This window comes from Canis lupus, chromosome 4 (assembly GCF_048164855.1).
Source record: "Canis lupus baileyi chromosome 4, mCanLup2.hap1, whole genome shotgun sequence".
Taxonomy (NCBI): Eukaryota; Metazoa; Chordata; class Mammalia; order Carnivora; family Canidae; genus Canis; species Canis lupus.
Window position 1 is genome coordinate 19308426 of NC_132841.1, and position 25853 is coordinate 19334278.

General features: G+C 34.4%; 1 protein-coding gene across 8 annotated transcripts in view; it reads right to left on the bottom strand.

Moving 5' to 3' along the window:
- CTNNA3 (catenin alpha 3) overlaps positions 1-25853 on the bottom strand; it is a 1664912-nt gene that overhangs the window by 1230234 nt on the left and 408825 nt on the right. For all 8 annotated transcript variants that reach the window (XM_072823257.1, XM_072823258.1, XM_072823259.1 and 5 more), the window contains exon 6: positions 14390-14653. In XM_072823257.1, coding sequence (XP_072679358.1) covers positions 14390-14653 — 264 coding nt within the window. The remainder of the gene's footprint in view (positions 1-14389; positions 14654-25853) is intronic.

A 25853-nucleotide genomic window follows, 5' to 3' on the forward strand; every position in this document is an offset into this window, starting at 1 on the left:
CCATTTTAAATCATCAAGATAGATGACCCTGTCTTTTTCTTATTGGGTAAATATTTATTAGATGTATTAAGATCTCTCACCAGGTTCTCAAATACCAGCAATTCATTATCTTTTCAATAAATATTTATTAAACAATTACTATGTATCTGGCACTGCAGTAGGTAATGGGAAATATAAATATGAACAGGACATTGTACTTCTACTCATAGAACTCATCATTTAGTAGGGAAAAGCAGGTACATAAACAAATAAATGTATTAAACTCAAGACCTAGTATATTTCAACACTGACTATCATTTGTCATAAGAGCTATTATTTGGAAAGGACAATTATTAGGGAAAACAGGTCATGAGAAATGAGTCCAAGTTGTAACTCTTCTAATTCCCATCTATTTGACCTTGAACAAGTTAATATAACTTGACAGAAGAGTAGTCTGCTACTCTATAAAACACATAAGAGTTCCTGATCTAGTAGCAAACACAAGGTAATCTGGTCCTTATAATATAATATGTGGATAAACACACTAAATACTGCAAATGTAAGGTGCTACTAATAACCCAATACCTAGCACGTACCTCACACAAACTAGATTTTAAAAACCTATTAAATTTAAAGAGAATATTGTAACATCACCTATATTCAGATTGATCCCATTTTAATATTTTATTAAATTTTAATAACTACTTCACATATAAGACAGTATTATAAATAAAGATATAATAATATTAATAATAATAATATATCTATGTAAAAATCCAGCTTAAGAAAAAGACATGCCCATAGCTTTATACTTCCTGATGTGGCTATGTGCCCTCTCTCTCCTCATCCCCTCTGCCCCTAAATTTTACATTAATTATAGTCATTCTTCTCTTAATAGCTTACTATATATGTTTGTATGACTAAAATATATATATATGCTTTAGTATTACATGTCTCAACCTTTATATAAATGAAAAGAGTGTATGGATTTTTACATTGCTTGCTTTTTTGTAAAAGCTTTATTATTTGTTATTCATTCAAGTTAATGTGTATTGCCATAATTTATTCATTTTTATTCATTATTAGGTCTTATTCCGAATTTTAAGGGAAATGTTAAAATAACTCAAATGTAACTGTGAAGTTTACTGTAGAATTTTATGGAAACTCCTTATCAAGTTAGGAAAATTTACTTCTGTTCCTAGCTTGCTAGAAGTTTAAATTATATTGAATTTTTCTAATGTTTTCTGTGCCCTCTGAGATCAAAATACTGTTTTTCTCTGTGGTAAATGACATTGATAGATGTTCTAATGTTAACGTAACATCACTTTCTTAGAATAAATTCAACTTTGTCATAATGAATTCTTTTTTGTGTTTTTGAGTTTTTTATTTATTTAAGTTCAATTAACTAACATATAGTGTATTATTAGTTCCAGAGGTAGAGTTTGTCATAATGAATTCTTTACTGCCAAACAGTTTGCTCACATTTTAGGATTTTTGCATCCTTAGATAGGAATGTGAATTCCCTTTCTTATCTGGCCTGTATAGTGTTGGTATTGGTTTTGCCAGTCTCATACAGTGAATTGAAAAGCTGATACTTCTGCTGTTCTCAAAAGGTTAGTAAGAATACACTAACATATCCCCAGAAGAGTTTGTAATACTCCTCTGTTAATAATGTGTCTGGGCCTAGTGTTTGCTTTAAGTAAAAACTGTTAACTACTAATTCAATTCTTTAATTCACATTATCTATTCCTGAGTTGGTTTTGGTAAGTTACATTTTTTTAGAGATGTATTTACTTATTTGGGAGGGGGAAGGGTAGAGGAAGAGAAAGAATCCTGAAGCAGATTCCCCAATGAACGTGGAGCCCAATGCAGGGCTGAATACCAAGACCTTGAGATCATGACTTGAGCCAAAATCAAAAGTTGGCTGCTTAACTAACAGAACCACCCAAGGACCCCAGTAAGTCATATTTTATTAGGAATTTTTCCAATTTCTCATTTTTATCCATCTAAATTTATTCATAATATTCTCCCAATATCACAGTTTTTAGAATATTTAATACTATTCTCCATGTTTATGCTACCTTTTTCATTCTTACACAGTTTTAATATTGCTGTCATTCTAGTGTATTGCACAGGCAATTTGACAATTTTATTAGTCTGTAAAAACCCACTCTTGGTCTTGTTTATCTTCACTATAGTATCTTTGTGATTTAATTAATTTCTACTCTTATCTTTATTATTTTATTCCTTCCAGCTTTTTTATATTTTTCTCTTTCAAACTGGAAATAGAAACAATATGTACCTGGGATTTGCTAGACACTGAGGAATATAAATATGAATAGTTTTTATTAATTTTCAGCTTTTCCTCTTTCCTAATATAAGTATTTTACGTGATAAATTTCCCTTAGTAATCCCTTAAGTTATATCCCTCAACTTGTGTTGTTTAATTTTCATTACCTCTCAGTTATAAGTATTTTTTACCTTCAGATATAATTTATTCTTTGACCCAACAGTTACACAAATGTGTTTTTCAAAAAAGATTCCAAATAGTGGAGTAATTTCACTTATTTAACTAAATATACTTCTAAATGACCTGCAGATACTAATTCTTTGAAAATCACATGGCCAATTTTTGTTCATTTTCCATGTGTCCTTAAAAAGCACATGTTACAACCTCCTAGTTAATTTAGACTTTTATCCCAGATAGTAATCATCATAAGCAATTTATTTTGAAGAATATTAATATAGCTATATCAGCATTCTTTGGTTAGGATTTCTTGGATTTTTTTTTCATCCTCTGACATTAAAACAAACTTCCCCTGTTTTTATGTTTTAGGTGAGCTTCTTATAAATAACATATAGCTAGTTTTTGGTTTCTATTCTAAGCTTTCAGTATTAGTGCTTTTAAGAGTGTAGCTTTTAATGTATATTGTTATGATTACAGAAATATTTTAATTCATTTTATCATCATATCTTCTACAATCTATTTGTCCTATTTTTTTCTAGGGTTTCTTTTTCTTCTCTACTTGTTTCTTCTTTTGGATACACAAAGTTTCATATTTTCTCATCCTATTTTTCCCTTCTCCATGTTTTCAAACTATACTACCATTACACACTTTTAGTAGTTACCTTAGATGTTTTGACATGCTTACCTTGGATTGTCTGAAGTAAATCAATACCTTTATCTTTCTTCCAAAAAAATAATAATATCCTAGAACATTTAACTCTTATTCCACTCTTCCTTAACTATACACTATTATTTCCAAGAGCATTAATTCTGTATTTTTAATATTAAAATTTTAATATTAAATTTTTAATTTTAAAGCTGTAACTAAGTATACAGTTATTAATCCTTTATAAAAGTTAATATTTGAGCAATAGTAACCCCATATACTTACCATTTTTTCTCCTTACAAATTCTTGTATTTGTAACTTTTTTCATTCTCTTCAGCAATTTTTTCAATGAAGTTGACAAACTACATGTTCACAGTTATGTAAAACTGTCTTTATCTTTGTTCTTTAAATATAGTTGCATTGTGCACAAATTCAGGGCTAATAGTTATGTTCTCTCAGGACATAATAAGGTAAATCCATAGTCTTAGTCCATCTATATTAGAGAAATCAGCTATAGGACATCACTCACTTCTGCATTACTCTTCAATACTGTTATCAAAGACCCTTTTCCCTATGTTGTATCCTTAGTATTTTTATCAAGGATTAGTTGACCATAAATGTTTGAATGTATTTCTGGGCTATCTATTCTGCTCCTTTGGTCTATATGTATGTTTTTATGCCAGCATCATATGTTTTCATTACTTTAGTTCTATATTATTTTTTTAAAGATTTTATTTATTCATTCATGAAAGACAGAGAGAGAGAGAGAGAGGCAGAGACACAGGCAGAGGGAGAAGCAGGCTCCCTGCAGGGAGACACGTGGGACTCGATTCCGGGTCTCCAGGATCAGGCCCTGGGCTGAAGGTGGCACTAAACTGCTAAGCCACCCAAGGCTGCTGGAGAGTTCCTATTCTTGAACATAGTATATCTCTCCATCCATTTCAGTCATCTTTCATTTCACTTAGCAAATTTTGTTTTCAACTTTCCAATTGTTTGCATTTGTATAGCAGTACCTAAATATCTAGGCAAATAACAGACCTACAGGAAGAAACTGACAGGAAAACAAAAATAGGAGACTTTAACATCAATCATCCAGATAGAAAATCAATAAGGAAATAATGGCTTTGAAGGATACATTAGACCAGATGGACCTAAAAGAAATGCAGAACATTCCATCTCAAAACAGCAGAATACACATTTTTTTTTCAAAGGCACATGCAACATTCTCCAGAACAGATCATATGTTAGGCCACAAAACAAGTCTCAATAAATTTAAGAAGGCTTAAATCATATCTTGCATCTTTTCTGACTACAATGGTATGAAACTAGAAATTAAGTGCATTAAATGTGTAGAATTCTTTAGGTAGTATAGACATTTTAACAATATTTGTTCTTCTAATCCATGAGCATGCCATGTTTTTCCATTTCTTTGTGTCATCTTCAATTTCTTCCAAAAATGTTTTATAGATTTCAGAGTACAAGTCTTTTACATCTTTGGTTAGGATTATTCCTAAGCATCTTATTGGTTTTGATGCAAAGCAATCTACATATTTAATGCAATCCCTATCAAAATACCACCAGCAGTTTTCACAGAACTAGAATAAACAATCCTAAAATCTGCATGGAATCACAAAAGACACTGCATAGCCAAAGCAATCTTAAAAAAAGAAAAGCAAAGCTGGAGCCATCACAATTCCAGACTTCAGGTTATATTACAGAGCTGTAGTAGTCAAAACAATATGGAACTGGTACAAAAAATAGACATTAGAGCAATAGAATAGAAAACCCCAAAATGACCTATAACTGTACAGTCAATTAATCTTTGACAAAGCAGGAAGGAATATCCAATGGGGAAAAAGATAGTCTCTTCAACAAATGGTGTTGAGAAAACTGGACAGCAACATGCAAAAGAATGAAACTGGACCACTTCCTTACACCAAACACACAAACAAATTCAAAATGGATGAAAGACCTAAATGTGATTCCTGAAACCATAAAAATCCTAGAAGACAACATAGTGTCATTCTTTTCCATGTAGCTTTCCAGTTTTCCTACCACCATTTATTGAAAAGATTGTCTTTTTCCCATTGTATTTTCTTGCCTCCTTTGTCACAGGTTAATTGACCATATTGGTGTGGATTTATTTCTGGGCTCTTTATGTCATTTTATTGATCTATGTGTCTATTTTTTGCCAGTACCATTCTGTTTGGATTAGTGTACCTTTATAGTATATTTTGAAATCTGGGATTGAGATACCTCCAGCTTTGTTTTTTCTCAAGATTGCTTTGGATATTTGAGGTCTTTTGTACTTCCATACAAATTTTAGTATTATTTGTTCTAGTTCTGTGAAAGATGCTCTTGGTATTTTGATAGAGAGTGCATGGAATCTATAGATTACCTTGGGTACTATGGACATTTTGACAATATTAATTCTTCAATCTATGAACATGGAATATCTTTTTATTTGTTTGTGTCATCTTCAATTTCTTTCATTAAGGTGTTACAGTTTTCTGAGTATAGGCTTTTCACCTCCTTGGTTAAGTTTAGTCTTAGGAATTTTATTCTTTTTGGTGCATTTGTACATGGGATTGTTTTCGTAATTTCTCTTTCTGTTACTTGTTAGTGTTTAGAAATGCAATAGATTTCTGTATATTAATTTTGTATCCTGCAACTTTACTGAACTCATTTATTAGTTCTAATAGTTTTTTGGTGGAGTCTTCAGAGTTTTCTATAAATAGTATCACATTATTTGAAATAGTGACAGTTTTACTTCTTGAGAGACACACAGAAAGAGAGAGAGGCAGAGACATAGGCAGAGAGAGAAGCAGGCTCCTTGCAGGGAGCCTGATGTGGGACTCGATCCCAGGTCTCCAGGATCATGCCCTGGGCCAAAGGCAGGCGCTTAACTGCTGAGCCACCTGGGCGTTCCTTTGTTTTTTATTTTAAAGAAGTTTTAAGCTTTTTCCCATTGAGTATGATATTAGCTGTGGGCCTTTCTTTTCTTTCTTTCTTTTTTTAAGATTTTATGTATTTATTTGAGAGAGAGAGAAAGAGGGAGATAGAGTGCACAAGTTGAGGGAGGGGTAGAGGGAGAAGCAGACTCCTCACTGAGTGGGAATTGGACATAGAGCTTGATCCCAAGACTTGGGCATCATGACCACAAGTCGAAGGAAGACCCTTAACTGATTGAGCCACCCAGGTGCCCCCAGCTGTGCGCTTTTCATATATGATATACAAACTTAAAATAGATTAGACTTAAATGAGAGATGTAAAACCATAAAACTCCTAAAAGAAAACATAAGCAGTAGTCTCTTTAACATTGGCCTTACCAACATTTTTATTGATATGTCTCCTCAGGCAAGAGAAACAAAAGCAAAAATCAACTATTGGAACTACACCAAAATAAAATGATTTTCCACAGCAAAGGAAACCATCAACAAAACAAAAAAAAGCAATCTACTGAATGTAAGAATATATTTGCAAATGATACATCTGATAAGGGACTAACATCTAAAATATGTAAAAACTTCTACAACTAAACACAAAAGGAATCCAATTAAAAAAATGGACAGTGGACCTGAGTAGACATTTTTCCAAGGAAGACATACAGACAGCCAGCAGAACACTTGAAAAGATGCTCAACACCACTAATCACCAAGGAAATACAAATCAAAGCCACAAAGAGGTATTATCTCACATCATTCATAATCGCTAGTATCACAAAGACAAGAAACAAGTATTGTCAAGAATATGGAGAAAAGGGACCCCTCCATGCACTGTTGGTAGAGAAATAAATTGGTGCAACCACTGTAGAAAACAGTATGGTGTTTCCTCAAAAAATTAAAAATAGAACTACCATAGAATCCAGTAATTGCCCTACTTGGTATTTCCACCCCCCCCCCAAAAAAAAACACTAATTCAAAAAAAAAAATACATGCCTATGTTTACTGCATCATTATTTACAATAGCTAAGTTATAGAGGTAAATAAATTAATGGATAAAGAAGAAATGGTATATATAGAAAATGAAATATGATACAGTCATAAAAGAGGACGAAATATTGCCATTTGCAACAACATGGAAGGATTTAGAGGGTGTTATGCTAAGTGAAATAAGTCCAATAGAAATGACAAATACCATATGATTTCACTTATATGCAGGATCTATAAAACACTTACATGCTTGTTTACAAGCCAAAAAAAACAAACCCATATTTTAAATATGGAGAACAAGTTGGTCATTGCCAGAAGAGAGATGGGTGAGGGGATGAGCAAAATAGATGAAACAGATGAAGGGGTATAAAAATAAGTAATAGAGATGAAAAGTACAGCATAGGAAATATAGTCAATAATACTATATTACATTGTATTACAGTATACTTTGCATGCTGATAGATGGTGACTACACTTACCTTGGTCAGTACTGATACATATGCTATATAGCTGAAACTAACAGTATATTGTAGGTCAATTATACTTTGACAATTAAAATAAAAACAAAAACTTTGCTCCTCAGGGAGAAGCTGGGAAATGGGGATCCATCTCATTTATAAGGTGATGTATTAGAGGTGGAGTTCATGATGAAAGTATATCTTGACTTTTCTACCTGTGTTGATGTGGGTATTTTCTCAGCTGCTCAATGTGCAGGAATCTCTCAACTAGTTTCTGCATTTCTCTCACAGGTAATAGATCCATGTGTAGCTGTTTATTCAGTGTGTTCATGGGTAGAGGGAAAGTCAAGAGCCTTCTATTCTGCAATCTTGCTGAGAATAGAGCTCTCTCTCTTCTTTTAAAAATATTCTTTGGTTTTGGTGTTCTTCAGCTTCATTACAATATGTGTAGATGTGGATTTCATTTTACAGATCTTGCTTGAGAATTATTAAGATTCTTAGCTATGAAAGTTGGTATTTTCCATCAATCCTAGGAAATTCTTAGTATTTTTTACACTTATATTACACTTATTATAAAGAATCTCTTCAAATCTATCTTTCAGATCATTAATTATCTAATCTCCTGTCTTGCCTAACCATTGAATTTTTCACAATTATGTTTTTCATTTTAGATAGTTCTGCCTGGTGAATTTTGACAGTCTTTTATTCCTTTACCATACTCTTCATACTTCAGTAAATAAGTGAGTGAATAATGTATAGTAGGCATTTATATTCAGTACCATAATTTCAATATTTGCAGTGTTTGAAGTTCTGATTCTGCAGTTCATTTTCTGTAAAGTCTCATTCGTGTGTCTTGCTTATTTGTGTGTCTTGTGGCACATTTATTTTCCTTAGACCTCTATGAGAATTTTTGGTGGACTAGGTAAAAGGCGCACAGAGGACTTGAGTTTACTTCTGGCAAGTACTTCAAAGTATGCCAAGACAGAACAACTTTAAATTTTCTACTTGGGTTTTAGAGGCTATTCACATAACATGAATTCTGACCCCCAAGTCCATTTAAGGATAAACTTATGGTTAAAAAATCTCTAATAGAGTGGTGCCTGAGTGGCCTAGTCAATTAAGTGTCTGACTCTTGATTTCAGCTCAGATCATGACCTCATGAGGGGCTCTGCACTCAGCTGGAAGTCTGCTTTACTCTCTCTCTCCTCCCCGTGCCCTTCACCTCACTCCACTTGTGAGTGTGTGTGCTCTATCTCTCTCTAAAACAAATAAATAAATCTTTTGAAAAACTCTTTAAGATATTTTGTACTCTTTTTTCTGAGCTTCACAGAGCCAAAGTTAAGCCATCAAAGTTTTCCTAAACTGCCATAGGGGCTAGTGTTTTTCTTATTCATCCAATAAGTGATCAAATTTAACAATTCTCAGCTTCATGCAAAGAGTCTCATGTGACTTTCCAGGTGGCAGGATATAGGCTTTGTTTTTTGACTTTAGTTCATGGTCTTTCAAAATCCAAGCTACAGGCCATAATGAAAAAGAAATTCTCACATCTGCCAGCATAGTGCTGTTGCTGGCTTGCTAGTCTGGATGTCTGTTCTTTGTATCTGGATGACCTCAATGAATTTCCCTAGTTTACCTATCAGATTACCCATGTATTTAAAAATATTTTATAGATCACTTTTAGTTTTTCCAGTTCACTATATTTACCTAGAAACCAAAACTTTTCTTTAAAAAAATCATATTACAGTACTTTAAGACATCAATGATGCCCATTTTTCTTTAACTATTACTAAATGCTAATCTGGTTGACAGAGGTCCTATTTTCTCCTTCAGGTAAAAACTTTCCTCAAAATCATTACTCTTAGTAAAGGCAGCATATCTTGGTTTAGGTTTGGTTTAGGTTTAGGTTTCTAGCAAACCTAAACTAAGGCTAGTTATTAGGGTAAACAGCCACTAAGAATAGAGAATTCTCTTATCATAGAAAAATATCTAAGCAGCCTATCACCTACATATGTTTCCGGTAGCTATCCTCATTAAATTCATGTCCCAGTTAAGTAGAGCAACATACCCAAAATATATGTACTTCCAGTTGGAGAAAGGAGAGGGAAAAAAAAAGGAGTACGGGAAAAAATGCTCTTCAATCCAAATCACAAAATGACATACAGCATTGTTACATGCATTCTTTCCTTCCTTCCTTCCTTCTTCCTTGCTTCCTTCCTTCAAATCGATGATATCATATCACACTTACTATGTACAGGACATTGTTCCAGGCGTTGGAATACAACAAGGAATAAAGAAATATATGAATTATGATACATAAATGAATATCTAAAAATAAAAAAATATATGACAGTTCTTTGAAAATGAAAAATTACTAAATAAAAGTCTTTGTTATTGTCATCTTTATCACAAGAGGATCTGGATAATTCTTACAGACCATCTTTTTCCCACTGGAAAAAGAAAATATGTTTTAATGGACTTGAAGTTTCAAAGCAATTTTCACTGGCAAAGGTTCTTGCTTAAAGGTATTTTCAAAATTCTGTTAACCTATAATTTGACACTTCTCCATTCTCATTCAGTCACAAATGCAAAAGGAACACCCTATAATTCACATTAAGCTCTCCAATAAATCAATCCATTTAGCCTGTACAGTGTTCTAATTCAACTTCTATTTTCTCCTCTAACAATAAATCTCAGATTCCATACCCACAACCAGCCGTGGACCAGAATGAAAGATTTAACAAAGCTTCAGCACAGTAGTTGTTGAATAAGCACTCTGATACATTTCCACACTATAAACATTTAATGAGACTTACTCCCAACAGAGTATTTACTACATCAGTTTATTTCATAGTATTATATTTGCAGAAGCAAGACAGAGCAAAGGTTATTTTGGATCCTTTACCAATACAGCTTCCTGTAAATAAAGAAAAATGCAACCACTTAATTTACAAAACCACTTTAAAAAGCTAAGTGCTCAATAAATTCTATTTTATCTAGTTCAGACAGTTCAGACAACCTCAGCAGCTATATATATATATATATATATATATATATATATATATATATATATATATATATATAAAATTCAGGCATCTTGTAGTGGTTTGAGCATCCCTGGCTTTAACTGGAACTGATATCAAAGGTTGTTAAGACAGCAATAGTATTTCTAGGAAGTATCTTTGAGACTCCCACCTGCCTCGTTCAGAAGTGAGTCAGCCACTAATCCTGAGAAAGGGAAGACTCCATCACCATACTGATTTCCACTCCCATCAATGCTACACACACACACACACACACACACACACACACACACACACTTTCTTCTCTCTAACCACTGCCATATCTTGCCTGTAGCAGCCACTTTCAACCAAAGTGAGAAAGGAGAAGTCCCAAGAAAAGGAGCCATTTGGAAATCTTCTGTCTTCTTCTATAATCCTAAGAATATAGAATGACTGATTGGGATAAAACAGACATCTTATCCACTGATACAATTCTGTTTAGTACTATGAAAAAATGTGATAGGCAATCCTATCTGAGCACTTTAAAAAATTTCACTTCACCGTACTATCCACTCTCCAAATACAGAATAGTTCTACTTAAATGACACAGGTACTTGGCTACATTTATAATTTCTCTGATGGTTCATACAGACTAAGAATCTTAGCATAAATTAATTACATTAAGTTGTATCTGTGATAATTCAATATAGCAGAGGACTGGGATCGCTGGGGGCGCAGCGGTTTAGTGCCTGCCTTTGGCCCAGGGCGCAGTCCTGGAGACCCGGGATCGAATCCCATGTCGGGCTCCCGGTGCATGGAGCCTGCTTCTCCCTCTGCCTGTGTCTCTGCCTCTCTCTCTCTTTCTGTGCGACTATCATAAGTAAAAATTAAAAAAAAATATATAGCAGAGGACTTAGAAATACCTTCTGGAATCAAACTAGATCACTTCCTGGATTCCACCACTCACTAGCCTTCTGATTTGAGCGTTATATGACTTATCTAACTCTCAGTTTTATTTTATTTTATTCTGTAAAACAAAAAGTATTTATAAGGACACTGCAATAATTAAGTATCACATTTATGTAAACTGCTTAGCTATCCAGAAATGTTACATATTAATGTATGGGGGAAACTAACATTCTGTTCGTATCACTGGTATAAAAATACTAAGAAACACAATCTTGCCAACAAGGAGTTTTCAATCTCACTATGGGTACTGTTCAAAAGTCATCACTAATCATCTACCTTAATTGGTTTCTAGAATTTTCAAATAGATGCTAATAATTAGGAACTTAATAAATTTTTTCGTGGGTGCCAATAATAGGGAATTTAATAATGTTAGGTTAGAAATAAAGACATCTGTTTAAAGACATGTAACTAAAGGAAAACATGAAGAAAAGTTACTCTAAATTTAAATGAATTAGACTCTCATAAGTTTATCATGAAAGTAATAATGTTACCAAAAATATGGGAATTATATGTGTTTAGTTTAATTTTTAAGTTACCAGTAAAAAAAATTACTTTAGTAATTTTAATTGCAATGATTTCATTAGGCAAAATTTGCCTCCAAATAGTCATCTTAATTAACGATAAGGAAATTTTTGAGCATTTACTATGTGTCAGTCATTGTATTAAGCCTTTTACCTGTATTATTAATTCACTGATTCTGACAACACTATGATGTAGGTCCTATTATTATTACCATTTTAGAGATGAGCAAACTGAGATTTAAATAACTTTCCTAGACACTTGGATGGCTCAGTGGTTGAGTATCTGCCTTTGGCTCAGGTCATGATCCCGGGGTCCTAGAATTGAGTCCTGCATCTATCTCCCTCTGCCTATGTCTCTTCCTATGTCTGTCTCTCTCTGTGTCTCTTAGGAATAAATAAATAAATAAATAAATAAATAAATAAATAAATAAATAAATAAATAATTTTAAAAATAAAAATAAATTTTAAAATAACTCTCTTAAGGTCACATGGGAAACAAATGCCACAGATGAGATAGGAACCCTAGCATTTGGGTACTAAAACCCTAATCTTTAAGCACTATACTATGTTGCCTCCCATTAAGCAAGTGCATATCTGACTTGCATAGCTAATGATCTTTGACATCATACTTGAATGTCTGATAAGTATCTCAAATTCAACATGTTGGAAATTGAGTTTCTGTTTTTAAAAAAAGATTTTCTTTATTCATGAAAGACACACAGAGAGAGATAGAGACATAGGCAGAGGAAGAAGCAGGCTCCCTTCGGCAAGCCCCATTTGGAACTTGATCCCAGGACCCCGAAATCATGCCCTGAACTGCAGGCAGCCACTCAGCCACCCAGGTGTCCTGGAAATTGAGTTTCCTATCTTCCTCTCAAAATGGCTTTACCCACTGTGTTCCCCACCACTGCTGATGAAAACTTCATCCATTTGTTGTTAAAGAAAAAAAAAATTAAAAACAGAGAAACAAACAAACAAACAAAAAACATAGAACCTTGTCGTTATCTCCGAAAGACACCGACGTGTACTGTCCCTATCTCCCTTCCAAGTAGGACTTACTGCTCAGCTGAGGGGAGTGTGGCCAACAGATGGTCCCCCAGCTGGCGATCCTACAGAGTCTATCCCAGTTGCAGAGGGCTGTTCCCTCTTCCCTGTGCCTGGACATCATACATAGCCTACCAAGGGCAGGACGACTTACATCCAGTGACTAAAAAAGGCAAAAACAAAAAGCCTGGCTATTTCTCCCTGATAGGGGACACCAGAGGGCAATCCTCCTTCTAGAGCTCTCTGCTGACTGGTCTAGGCTTTGTGGGTCTGGCTCATGGGTAGACTTCTTCCTCTGTTCAATCTTCCCCCTCCCTCTTCCCTTCACACATATTAACTCCTAACAATACCTTGTATCCTTGTATCCCCAACTCTTCAGTGTGTGCTTTTTTGGAGGACCCAGCCTGCAAGATCAGCCATGACTCCTCCCTTTCTCTCACATCCCACATCAGTTCTGTCAAATCCAGGTAGCTTTACTTAAAAAATTTAGCCTTAGTATTCATTGATGCCACCCTGGTCCAAACCAAACTGTGAGGAGGAATGAGGTAGTGCCCATAAAACATAAGATGGAACTTATATTACTACAATACCATTCTGTCTGGTTTTTCAGCTTCTCCTTTTGTTCCCCTTGAGTCTACAGTCTGCAGGCAGCCAATGTAGTCCTTTTAAGACTCAAGTGTCATACCTCTGCTTAAAACCTTACCCTGGATCCCATTTAAGATGAAGTAAAAGCCAGAGCCCTTAAGTGGCCACAGAGTCCCATTGGGTCTCCTCAGTTTGGCTCTGACTCAGCCCCTAAACTCCCCACTCAGGCACCCTGGCTTCTGTGCTATCCCTTAAACAATGGGACATGCATTGTTCTGTATCTCCATCTGCTCAATTACCTAGTCTCCTTCAAGCCTTCAAGTTATCTTGCTTTCTCAATGCGATGTTCTATATAATTTACTTATCTACAATGTTCATTATTTCTGGTTTTTGTCTATATTCCTCTGTTAGAACATAAGTTTCATGGGGGCAGTGCTCAATTATATCCCAAGCACAAAGAACAGAGCCAATGATATGTATTTGTGAAATGGATAAATTTTACATTTCATAAATTGATCCATGTAAACTAAAATCATCGTTCCAATCTAATCAACAATCCCACTTTAAATTCACTGACTTCTTTGGAAGAAATGTAAAGGAACTAGAAATCTACTGATAGAATGTTTTCCTGCTAATCAATTCATTGGAAGACAGAATGTAATGATGGAGACTGATTAAGTAACTAGATTTTTATTTACTCATAGTCTAAACTCCAATCTGAAAACCCACATCTGTTTATTTTCATACTGGGACACATCAAATCACATTTTACCTTTCTCTCCACTTACCTCAAGCTCATCAAGGGCACTTCCCAGGGTTGCTGCCTTAGATTCTGGTGGGGCAATCATATTCTGGATGCCTTGTGAAGCATTTGAAATTACATTGAGGGCATTGTGAATTTCTTCACAAACTGTGTCCTTGCTGGCTTTGAGGGAAGCAACATCAGAATGTTCCAAACAAGCTGAACATATTGAATGTAAGAGGGGGGAGTTCTGCTTCAGTGAGGCCCGGGCCCCTGCGATTTCATCCCTCTGATTTGGAGATTTTAAGTCCTAAAGAAACACATAAGAGGAGAGCTTCCTTACAATGGGTTATAAAAGAAAGATTTATACATAAAAGCTCCATTTTTCTGTCAATATAAATGAAAAGATAATAGACACTAAGAAGTCAGGTATAAGTTAAAATCAAGGGCATCAATTATTTCTGCACTCCTTCAGATTCTGTTAAAAGTTCTACAATAGGAAAGCTGAGCCAATTAGCAAATAAAGGTCACAATGGTGCAGATGTGTAATAACTAAGTAGATCTTACATTTGTCAGTCATATGTTGCTTATAAGTCAGGAAAATACTCTGACATTCACATTATTAAGTGCATTAGAAGAGAGCCTGAATTGCAAGGATGTTGATTACCTATTTCCATAGATGCTTATGATTGCCTTTAACCTTTTCATTAAAACTAAACCAATTCAGTTAAGAATATTAAATTGAACCTCCTACCATTCAGCTATTATCCACTTTTTTCAGAAATACTAATAATTTAATCCTGGTTCTTTCTTTCTTTGACATTTATTCAAAAAATAGTTATTGAGCACTTAGCATATGCTAGCCCTTGTGCCAGACACCAAGTGTACAGATGTAAAGAATCCTACAAGGATCTTGTTCTCCTGAAGCTTATGTTCTTGTTTGAAGGGGTGGAGGACTATCAACAAACAATATACTAGGTAAACAAATACACAAGACAACTTCAGGCAATGATAAATGCTATGAAGAAAACACAAAAGTGAAATGTCATAGAAACTGCGTTAGCTTGGGTGGTCAGAGAAGATAATTCTGAATATGATATTTGCAGTAAACATAAATGAAAAGCATTCCAAACAGTGGGAATACAGGGAAGAAAAGGTCTGATATAAGTGATATCTGATCAAAACTAGCTCAAAATATCATGAAAACACCTGGAAAACACTACATTACCCAAGGTTAACGTCATCAGTGATGTCACATGGGTATCATGTAGTCCTTGACATACTGTGACAAGAAAAGCACTTCACCACTCTAATATTCACTCCAGAAGTCCACAACCCCAGTCTAATCATGAGAAAAATAACAAACAAAACCAAATTGGGACACATCCTACATGATAACTGGGCAATATTCCTCCAGATTGTTAAGGTCATGAATAAGAAGTAGACTGATAAACCATCATAGACCAAAGGAGACAGGGGCCATTTATGACACCTAACTGCAATGTGGTACCTGATTGGATCCTGGAAAAGAAAGAAGGCATCTACAGAAAAATCAGTGAAGTCCAAATAAAACCTACAGTTTAATTAATAGTAATGCATCAATGTTTGTTCATAAATGGCAAATGTAAGATATTAACAACAGAGGAAACTAGAAGAAAGGCAGATGAGAATTCTCTGTACTATCTTTACAACTTTTCTGGAAATCTCAAATTTTAATAAAAATCAAAAGTTCATTTTAAAGAAAACTAATTCAAGAGAGTTTAACAATAGCTTATGTATTTCACATACAATATCTTATGTAATCGTACAAAACCTCATGATAGATATTATCCCCCCCCCATTTTAAAGGTAAGAAAACTGGGGTTTAGAAAGACTAAGTTCCTGAGCCAAGTTACAGAGTAGGAAGGTGGCATTTCTTATATTGTAACCCAAGTCATTATGACTGCTAAACCATGATGTTAACAACTATATTATAGTCTTTCCTACACAGGAAGGATCTGCTTTATTTGCTACTATACAAGGACGGGGACTTGTACCTATAAAAAACATAGTTTATAAAGTGATTCTAGATAATATCTTATTGATCATCACAACACCCTTTGAGGCAGTAAGGCTTGAGCTATTTGCCCCATTTTAACTAAATAGGTATTTAGTGTAAGGAGATTAAGAGGCTGGCAAAATAACTGAGATCTAAACCTAAGTCTTCTGATTGCAAATCCCATGCTTTTTTCACAAGACTCTGCTACCTCAGGATGATGTTGCCTGAGGTTAATAAATGGCTGTGCTACTGTATTTTTAGTTCCTTCCTTTCTGAAAATAAAGGCTGTCTGTGACTTCATGCAGGCTTTAGGGGAGATTAACTTCTTTACAAGATGTAGGGAGGACAGTTAGAAGTAGTTGTCAACTCACTATTTGTACTCACTAATTAACCAAGACAAGACACTTTGTAGTTTTCTTGGCTTGCTATGATTTTTCCCCTTATATTTCTGGTCTAGGTTCTAGTTCCAGCTCTGTCATTAGCACTGCAAAAGGGGAAAGTCTTCTACTCTTTCAATGTCTGTTTTTCCATCTGCAAAAATGGAGTAATGATACTTCTGCCAATGCTCTCACGAGATTGAGTAAGTAGCACATCAGAAATGGAATGTACTTGAAAAATAGTAGAGAATTATGGAAAGAGTACAGAATTATTCTTCCTAAAATATTCCTAAAATAATCTTCCTAAAATTTATCAAACTTAGTGTACTGTTTTTGTCCTGTGATACTCTTGTGATTTTCATATTTCTCATAATTTTATAGTACTACCTACATTTATCTCAGTGTGATTTGGAGGAAAAATAATTTAATGTTTAGATAGGATGCACACTTCTCAGAGGTATAAAAGATAAAAAGGATAAATATTCAGAAGGAGCTGAAGAAAATTCTCTGCATAATAGGGCATAATTAAAATTAATTACATAATTCCCTCTGAAGTGACCTACACATTATCCTGCTCTATTTAGAATGGCAAGGTCAATGTTTAGGTAGTCTCTGAAAGGTGAAAGTTTGTGAACATACATCACTACAAAGAAAGATAAGGTTTAAAGTATTAGTTCTTTTACTCTGATGATGACTATATCTCACTGATAGTTGTGTTAACTTTAATGCTGTAGGAACTTTGGAATTTAAAACAAAAGTTCTAATATATTTTGGATTTTAAGCCTATACTTTGCTATCTCTGCCCAAGGCAATGACCAAATCCTTAATATGTACTGATATCCCAAATAGCAAGCCAATAAATCTGAGAGAAAGGATAGATTCAGTGAACATAACAAATATAACATATTATGGCAGCTGGTGGGGGAAAGAAAGGCACGTTACAGAGTTTAAGTAAAGGAAATTGAGAAGACAAGACCATTTCTCCTAAAGGAAATCTCAAAGGACAAATTTAATGTAGTAAATAGTCATGCAGATAAAAGGGGAACTAATGAATGCCATCCTTCTAAACAAAAGGTTATAGTGGTCACTGTTATTTTATTCTGTTTTAACTTATAATATCATGGGTTCAAAAGTTCCTAGGCATTGATTTATCCTAAAATTTTAAATCAGGTCAAAATGGAAATTAAATGGTAGGGTCAATTAGGGATTTCTCTGGACATAGATGTCTAAAGAATTCAGCTTCCTGGGAATTGATACTTTTTTAATATCTTTTTTTAAATGCTCCAGAAGAAAAAGCTCACATGAGATTTCCAAGTTTAGGAGACATTAAATGCTTCCAGCTGATGCAGAAACACACAGATGGGATTAAAAAAGACCTTACAAGTCTGCGCAAGTGGGTAGAGAAGCAACATATGAGTTTTAACCCTGGCAAGAGAACAAAATATATTTAGGGATTTTAAAGATCACAGAGTATAAAAATGGAGGGCTCTAAGCTATCAGTTCATTAATTCAACCATTCATTCAGTATATATTGTTGAGCCCTTCTATAGATCAGTAGTGTACTCATAGAAAGAATACACAAATAAGGGCACCTGGGTGACTCAGTCGGTTAAGCATCTGACTCTTGGTTTTGGCCTCAGTCATGATCTCAGGGTCTTGAGATTGAGACCTGGGTCAGCTCCATGCTTAGCAGGGAGCCTGCTTGAAATTCTCTCTCTGCTCCTCCCCCTGATCATGCACTCTCTCTCCCTCTCCCTTTCAAATAAATAAATAAATAAATAAATAAATAAATAAATAAATCTTTTTAAAAAAAGAATGCAAAATAACTTATAAATCAGAAGGGGAGACAAATTTATATGAGAGCTAAAATAGAGTTTTTCATAACATAGAGGAAAATCCCTCAGTTTGAGGGGATTGAAGAGGTAACTCTTAATCAGTGAGTAGAACTTATCCCTGTGTAAAACAGAACAAGTAAAGAAAACATCATGTGCAAAGGCCAGAGGCATGAGAGAGCAAGGAGCATGCAGGCCACTGTAGGTGGTGGGACAAGTATAGGAAACTTGAGCAGCGTATATCCAGCTAGATATATCCTGGTGGTGACATATCCAGCTAGAAAGGTAAGTGGGAGATTCCTAGCATGCCATGCTAAAGAACTGCAAGGGCAACCAGCTCAGATATGTATTTTCAAAGATTACTCTAGCAGTGAACTTTTAGGTGATTAGAGAGAATGAAATTACAGTCAGGAGTCTAGGCAATAATCCAGGCAAGAGATAATGAGTACCTGGACACTGAAAACTATTGCTAGGCTGTAGTATGACAGATTCAAGAAAATTTAGAAGGTAAAAATGATGAGACTTTGTAATATTTAGATGGGAGAGGGATGAGGAGATATTTAGAAGTATCTAGAAAATTTTTTCGGCAATTGTGTACATGGTGTGATGCATTCACCAAGATAGGGAATATCAAATAAATAATGTGTTTGGAAAATAAAGGTGAAATACATTTTGTCATCTGACAAATGTGAGATGCTAGCATAATATCCAAATGAAAATACACTATACATGGATCTAGAATTCAGAGTCTAGGCTAGAAATAGAGACCTATGAATTACCAGCTCATAGTTGGGTGGTAAAGCCATGAGTGTGGAATGTACAAGGTCTTCACCCAGGATGAATGTTATAAAAAGGAGAACCTGGGAGTAATCATAAATTATTTCTTGAGGAAGTAAACCTGATAATTGTATGTGTTAGTCCAAAATCCCAAATATATATTGTAAACCATGAGGAAAGATAATGGAAAATACTGAACTAGAAAGAAAGAAAGAAAAAGAAAAGAAAGAAAAGAAAAGAAAAGAAAGAAAAGAAAGAAAAAGAAAGAGAAAGAAAGAAAGAAAAGAAAGAAAGAAAGAAAGAAAGAAAGAAAGAAAGAAAGAAAGAAAGAAAGAAAGAAAAAGAAAGAAAGAAAGAAAGAAAAAATTTTGTGGAAAAGAAACATAATCCAGAGAGTTTAAACACATTTATGCATCACAATGTTGAAGGAAGTTAAAGAGTAAAATTAAACTATACCCATCTTTACATAAAATTTTAGTGAAGCCATTGGTGTAACTACTTTAGAAAACTGTACCTACTAAAGCTGAACATACACATAGCTCGTGACCCAGCTTATTCCACTCCTAGGAGAGGATATACACATATAGAAATATGTTCATTCATATGTTCTCTAAAAGACATATGCAAAAGCATTCCTAGAAGTCCCAAACTGGAAACATCCCAAAGTAATGAGAATGAACAAAATACAAATACATGCAACAATATGAAATACATGATAGAAAAAGACACAACAAAAGAATACATATTGCTTAATGCCATCTATTTAAAATTCATACTCAGGCTAAACTAATTTATGGTCTTTGAAATAAGAATAGTAATTACTCTTGAAAAGTAATTAGTAATTGGAAAGAGCAGAGGGATCCTTCTGGATTCGGGTAATTTTTCTCGTTCTGAGTACTGGTTATATGGGTGTGTTTAACTTGGAAAAGTTCAGTGAACTGTATGCTCACAAGATATGCATATTTCTGAATGTATCTTATACTTCAATTAAACCTTTTATATAAAATCAAGCAAAACAGAAATATCAGTAAAGCAAAGCAAACATTCAGTTTGTGACTTCTCTTAGCAAAGGACACTAATATAAATAAACTATGGACTTGTCCCGGTATTGCATTTCCCATGATATTAAGGGACAGATGAGAAAATTGGATATGCAGTCCATTTGCAAACATCTTCCACCCACTATAAGGGCTTTTATTTTTTTTTTAAGAAAAAAAATCTAAATGTTTGAAAAATAAAAATAAAAGAAAGGTACCAAAGCCTGGCCATTGAAAAGGCAAAGCTAAAGGATTTTCATAGCAGTTGATTCTTTGCACCCTTGAATCCTCATTTAAGAGGATCAGAGAAAACTTCCTTACTAAGCTACATCCTTGCCCAAGTGAATAGCTCAGCAGGTACTCTGCTCAACAAAGCAGAACTACATGAGAATTATTGAGTTTCTCTTCCAGGTGTTCAAATGAACTTTCTGGAACTGACAAAACCACTTAGGTAAGGGAGGGCAGGCTTATGAAGAATATTTTTGTTTTCTTAAGACTAAGAAGATATGCAGCAGAAAATCCCATGGATCCTTTGCTATTTGGATTCCATTCTATGTTGGCTTCTATCCCTGGTCTTCCCTCTGCCAAGATGCTGCCTGCTAACTGCTTCACTGGTCACTAGGCAGCTTCGTGCTCTAACAGAAAACAAAATAGTGCAAACACCTGCTAATTTAAATGTTTTTCTCCTACATAAATTAGGAAGTGGAATATTTAGACTTAACTGAACAAAGGATACAAGATGATAAAGTAAGAATAGAATACAGAGATAATAAATTTTTGAGCAAAAAAATAAAGATTGAAAAAATGTAAGATTCTACAATAAAAATATTATTAAGCAACAGAAAGAGGTCTTTACTGCTTTTTTATTCTTATTTTTCATTTTCTATATTAATAGGACAAATACAATGAAGAAGAAAATAAAAGGATTCTTCAAATTCAAATAGAAAACTGAAAAAAACATATAATAGCAGTATTAAGATACCCCTCAATGTATTTATTCTGGGCCATTAATGCATATCTTGGGTAGATGAAATACACAAAAGTGAATATTAATAACTTCAAGATACTTCCTTGGAAAGCATTATTGCTTAATTCTAATGTAACCCAACATGTCAGTCAAGACAATGTATATATAAAGTTCAGGGGATCCCTGGGTGGCTCAGCAGTTTGGTGCCTGCCTTTGTCCCTGGGTGCGATCCTGGGTTCCCGGGATCAAGTCCCACATCGGGCTCCAGGCATGGAGCCTGCTTCTCCCTCTGCCTGTGTCTCTGCCTCTCTCTGTCTCTCTGTGTGTGTGTGTCTATCATGAATAAATAAATAAATAAATCTTTTTAAAAATGTATATATAAAGTTCAGAAATGCACTATGTTCATTTTTTCCTATCTCAAACAAATACACTATATATTATATCTACTATTTGCCTCAAATTTATACCTAAAAAATAAATTTTATCTGAAGTCATCTACCATATGGTTAAAGTAAAAGGAGTAAAGAGTAAAGCAGAAAATAATGAGCTAAACAAAATCCAGATGTACTACATGCTTCCCTTCCATTTGTGTGTATATATCATGACTTAATCTAACAAGATTCAAATATCTATGTCAGAAAACTTTTCCTTTAAAGTACAGATTTATTAACATCTAAGAGAGTGGAGTTGGATTTTAACACCTAGTCAAAGATCAACAATATCATTTTCCTTACAATTTCTTCCTATTTAACTTTCTGTGACTCACTTGTGAGAAATAGACTATCATTTTCCAAACATTTTGGTGCATCTCAGAAAGCAAATAGCATAACTTAGCACAAATGGAATCCAAGCCCAGAGATGTTGATCCAAATTCCTAATTAATAATGTCTTATATTCATGTAGTGGTTTATTCTGTTTAATAAGTTTCTAGTCATCTTCTCATAAAGAATTCCATGAGGAAAAAAAAGTTATCTCTAAATGTTAAAAAAGGAAAAGAACATTTGTCCAAAGGCATACAAGATTAATAAAAAGTGGTGGCGAAGATTGTTTTTAAGAAAGCCAACATTTACTAAATAGTGATAATGCTTCCTACACACACTCTAGTCTAGTCATTTTTCATTGAATGGCCCAGCTGTAAATAGGATCCAGTATTGGTTCCTATCTTAACACTCTCTTTTTTTAATTTAAATTCAATTTAATTAACATACACTGTATTATTAGTTTCAGGGGTAGAATTTATGATTCATCAATTGCATGTAATGACACCCAGTGCTCATTCCATCAAGTGCCCTCCTTAATGCTCACCATGCAGTTACCCCATCCCCCCACCCACCTCCAGCAACCCTCAGTTTGTTTCCTAGAGTTAGGCATCTCTTATGGTTTGCCACCCTCTCTGTTTTCATCTTATTTTTTCTTCTATCCAACACTCTTTTTATTTGTTGTCAGTAGTTTCATCATCTATTCCCAATGTCTGTTGAAGGACTTTCCTACAGCCCTACAGTTCTATGGTGGCCCAACAGAGACTACGTATTTCAGGCATATCTTCTTGATGAATAATTATCATATGTAATACAACTCAGATTAGAAACACATACCTTAGTTCAGTTTCAGTACAAGACTGATTTGAAGAAAAAAAAAAAAAAAACCTCAGGCCAAAACTATAACAATAGAAATTAAAGTGTGATCCATAAGGTCATTTAGATTGCTCAAAAATATAACTCAGAGATAATGGAGAATGAATGAAACTATCATCTTAACTATTTCAGTATACCTTTGATAAAGAAAACATTCTAAATACAGCATTTTAGTAATGATAGCTTAATGGTTGCTTTTCCCAGAGGGGGGAAAAAACAGTTTGGCTTTTTAATTAATTCAACAAGCTTAAAAACACCTGCTTTAAGATGTGACTTTAAAGCTAAGGCCAAAGATAAGGTTATAAACTCAGATGTTTCTAAGGTTATAAGCTCAAATGTCTATTCTAAGCAGGAAGCATGAATAAGCCAAATGTAACTCCATAGGGAGTGGTGAGGCACTCATATACCATAGAATACCTGCCCCACTTAAAAATACTCAAACCCAAATTGGCCAAACAAAAAGAATCCCTGACCTCTGTTCTGAAGTACCAGCACAGATGTTTGTGTCAGCCTATGAGTGCAGTCTCCATGTTTTATATTCATACCATATGTGTATCTGACCTTGGAGGAGATCGGAAAGAGATAATGCATGTCCCTGGGCCTGAGGAGCCTACAATAAGTGGAGGGGAGTGAGGCAGATGCTGAGCAACTCCAAGGCAGGAAGTCTGTCTCATTATAATAGAAATAGCATGAGCTTTGGGGCTAGAATCCCAACACAAAACACTCCCATAGCAGATTATGAGTAGAATAATTAACCTGACTTCAGCTACAAAATGGGAATATTAATTCCTACCTTAGAGGGCATAATGAGGTTAAATTATTTAAAGTCAAACATTTTTTCAGCATTTTCTTACTGACTTCTCTCTATACAGCACACTGTTAGCCATATTCCCTCCTTAAAATGTTTCTCCCCTATCTTCTTAGATGACAGTGAATACTAAATTTAAGTTGACATTATTTGATAGTATTTATCTCTCTTCCGAGCTCCAGATACATAACTCAAGTTGAGTCTCAAAATAAACATATTGGAAATTGAACCCACTGCCTTTTTTACACCTCCGCCCGTCAACATGTTTCTCCTCCAACATGCTCAGACTCACTGGTCCCAAAATCTAGCTAACAAGAAATCTGGGAAATATCCTCAACTTTTCCATTCCTTCATCCCCACCATTAGGTAAGATCTGTTATTCTATTCATTAACTATTTCTCCAGTATGTACCCTTGTTCTTGTCCTCACTACTAGAGCTAATCTAGAGGAGAAATAATTAAGGATAAAACTAAGAAGTCATTGCGATACAAAAAGGGAAGAACAAATTCAGAGACAAAACTTTTTGACTAATACAATCTTTTCTCTATAATATCATCAGAGGAGTCCCTCCAAAATTCATATATGATCATCAATCCCCAATTTAAAATTTTAAAGTGACTGTTAATTCACACATAATAAAACTCATACTTTTTTATTATAGACAAAGATGATTTGTCTCCAGCTTCTCTCTCTATCCTCACTTCCTACCACATCTCTCACAGACATCCTTTTCTCTAGCCACACAGACTCACATAAGGTTCTACAAGCACCTTGAGCTATGTTCCAGTCTCCCCTCACATCTCTCAGTAAACGTCTATTCATCCCTCAAGATATCTTGGATTCTCATGTTCTGTCACCCATGGATGTACTCATGTGTTCCAAGTGCTTATAAGGCACTAATATAGCATATATTACACAATTATCATTTGCTATAGTTACTCCTTGATACATCTGTTTCTCACCCATTCTGAGTTTCTATTGGGGTCAAAACTATGTCTTAATTCTTTTATCCCCTAGACCTCATAAAGGATCTGGCACATAGTGACCAATGAATTAAGGACACTTGTCACCATTTTATTTTTTTAAGATTTATTTGAGAGAGAGAACATGTGTGTGAGCAAGGGGAGGGACAGAGGGAGAGGGAAAGAGAGAATCCTTAAGCAGACTCCCCATTGAGTGCAGAGCCCAACACACAGCTCTATCCCAGGACTCTGAGATCATGACTTGAGCTGAAATCAACAGTTGGCCACTTAACTAACTGAAATACCCAGGTGCTCCTATCTCTCACCACTTTAACACCAGAAAACTTTGAAGGTTACTGTCATAAAATAATTTACTTTTCCATGAGATAAAAATTCTAATTTTGGAAAAGGAAATCATAACTACAAAAAGCTAAGATATATTCATCCAAGAATGAAAATACTCTTTAACTGTGTTCCCAATCAGGCAAACTAGATTTGCCTATGAACTATTCTTCAGTGTTTCTGGCCTAGCCCTCATTTAAAAAGCCAGTGATACCAGTTTTTTTATCACTTGTACGCAAGTGTGTTGTTCAGTGCTTATTTCTATATATCTTAGTTTGTTTTGGAAAATATCTGATTTCTAAATATATTCCCTGGCAGGAAGCAAAATTTTAAGTAGAATGAAGGTAAAGATGTCCTTTATGGATGTAAAGATATATTCAACATGTGTTTCAGAAAGTTAAATTGATGTTTCTACGTTAACCAAAATTCAGATCTATCTGATTGAGGAAACAGAAATAAGTTAATAATCTTGTTAAATTTTGAGTACTCTGAGATACCAAGTATTTATACAGTGGAATTGAGCTAAGAGCTATGAGAAAATATAAATACAAAGTAAAAATAAGCACCCCCTCAAGCTCTCTGCTCTCTGTTAATTGTTAAATAACAGTATGTTAAATAAAATGAGTTAATGCTGGTAGAATAGATTAGAATTACTACAAGAATTGTAAGGAAAAGTATGGGTAGGTTAAGAAATGTTTCACAGGCAGGCACATCAGCATCTTGAAAATGAGCCAAA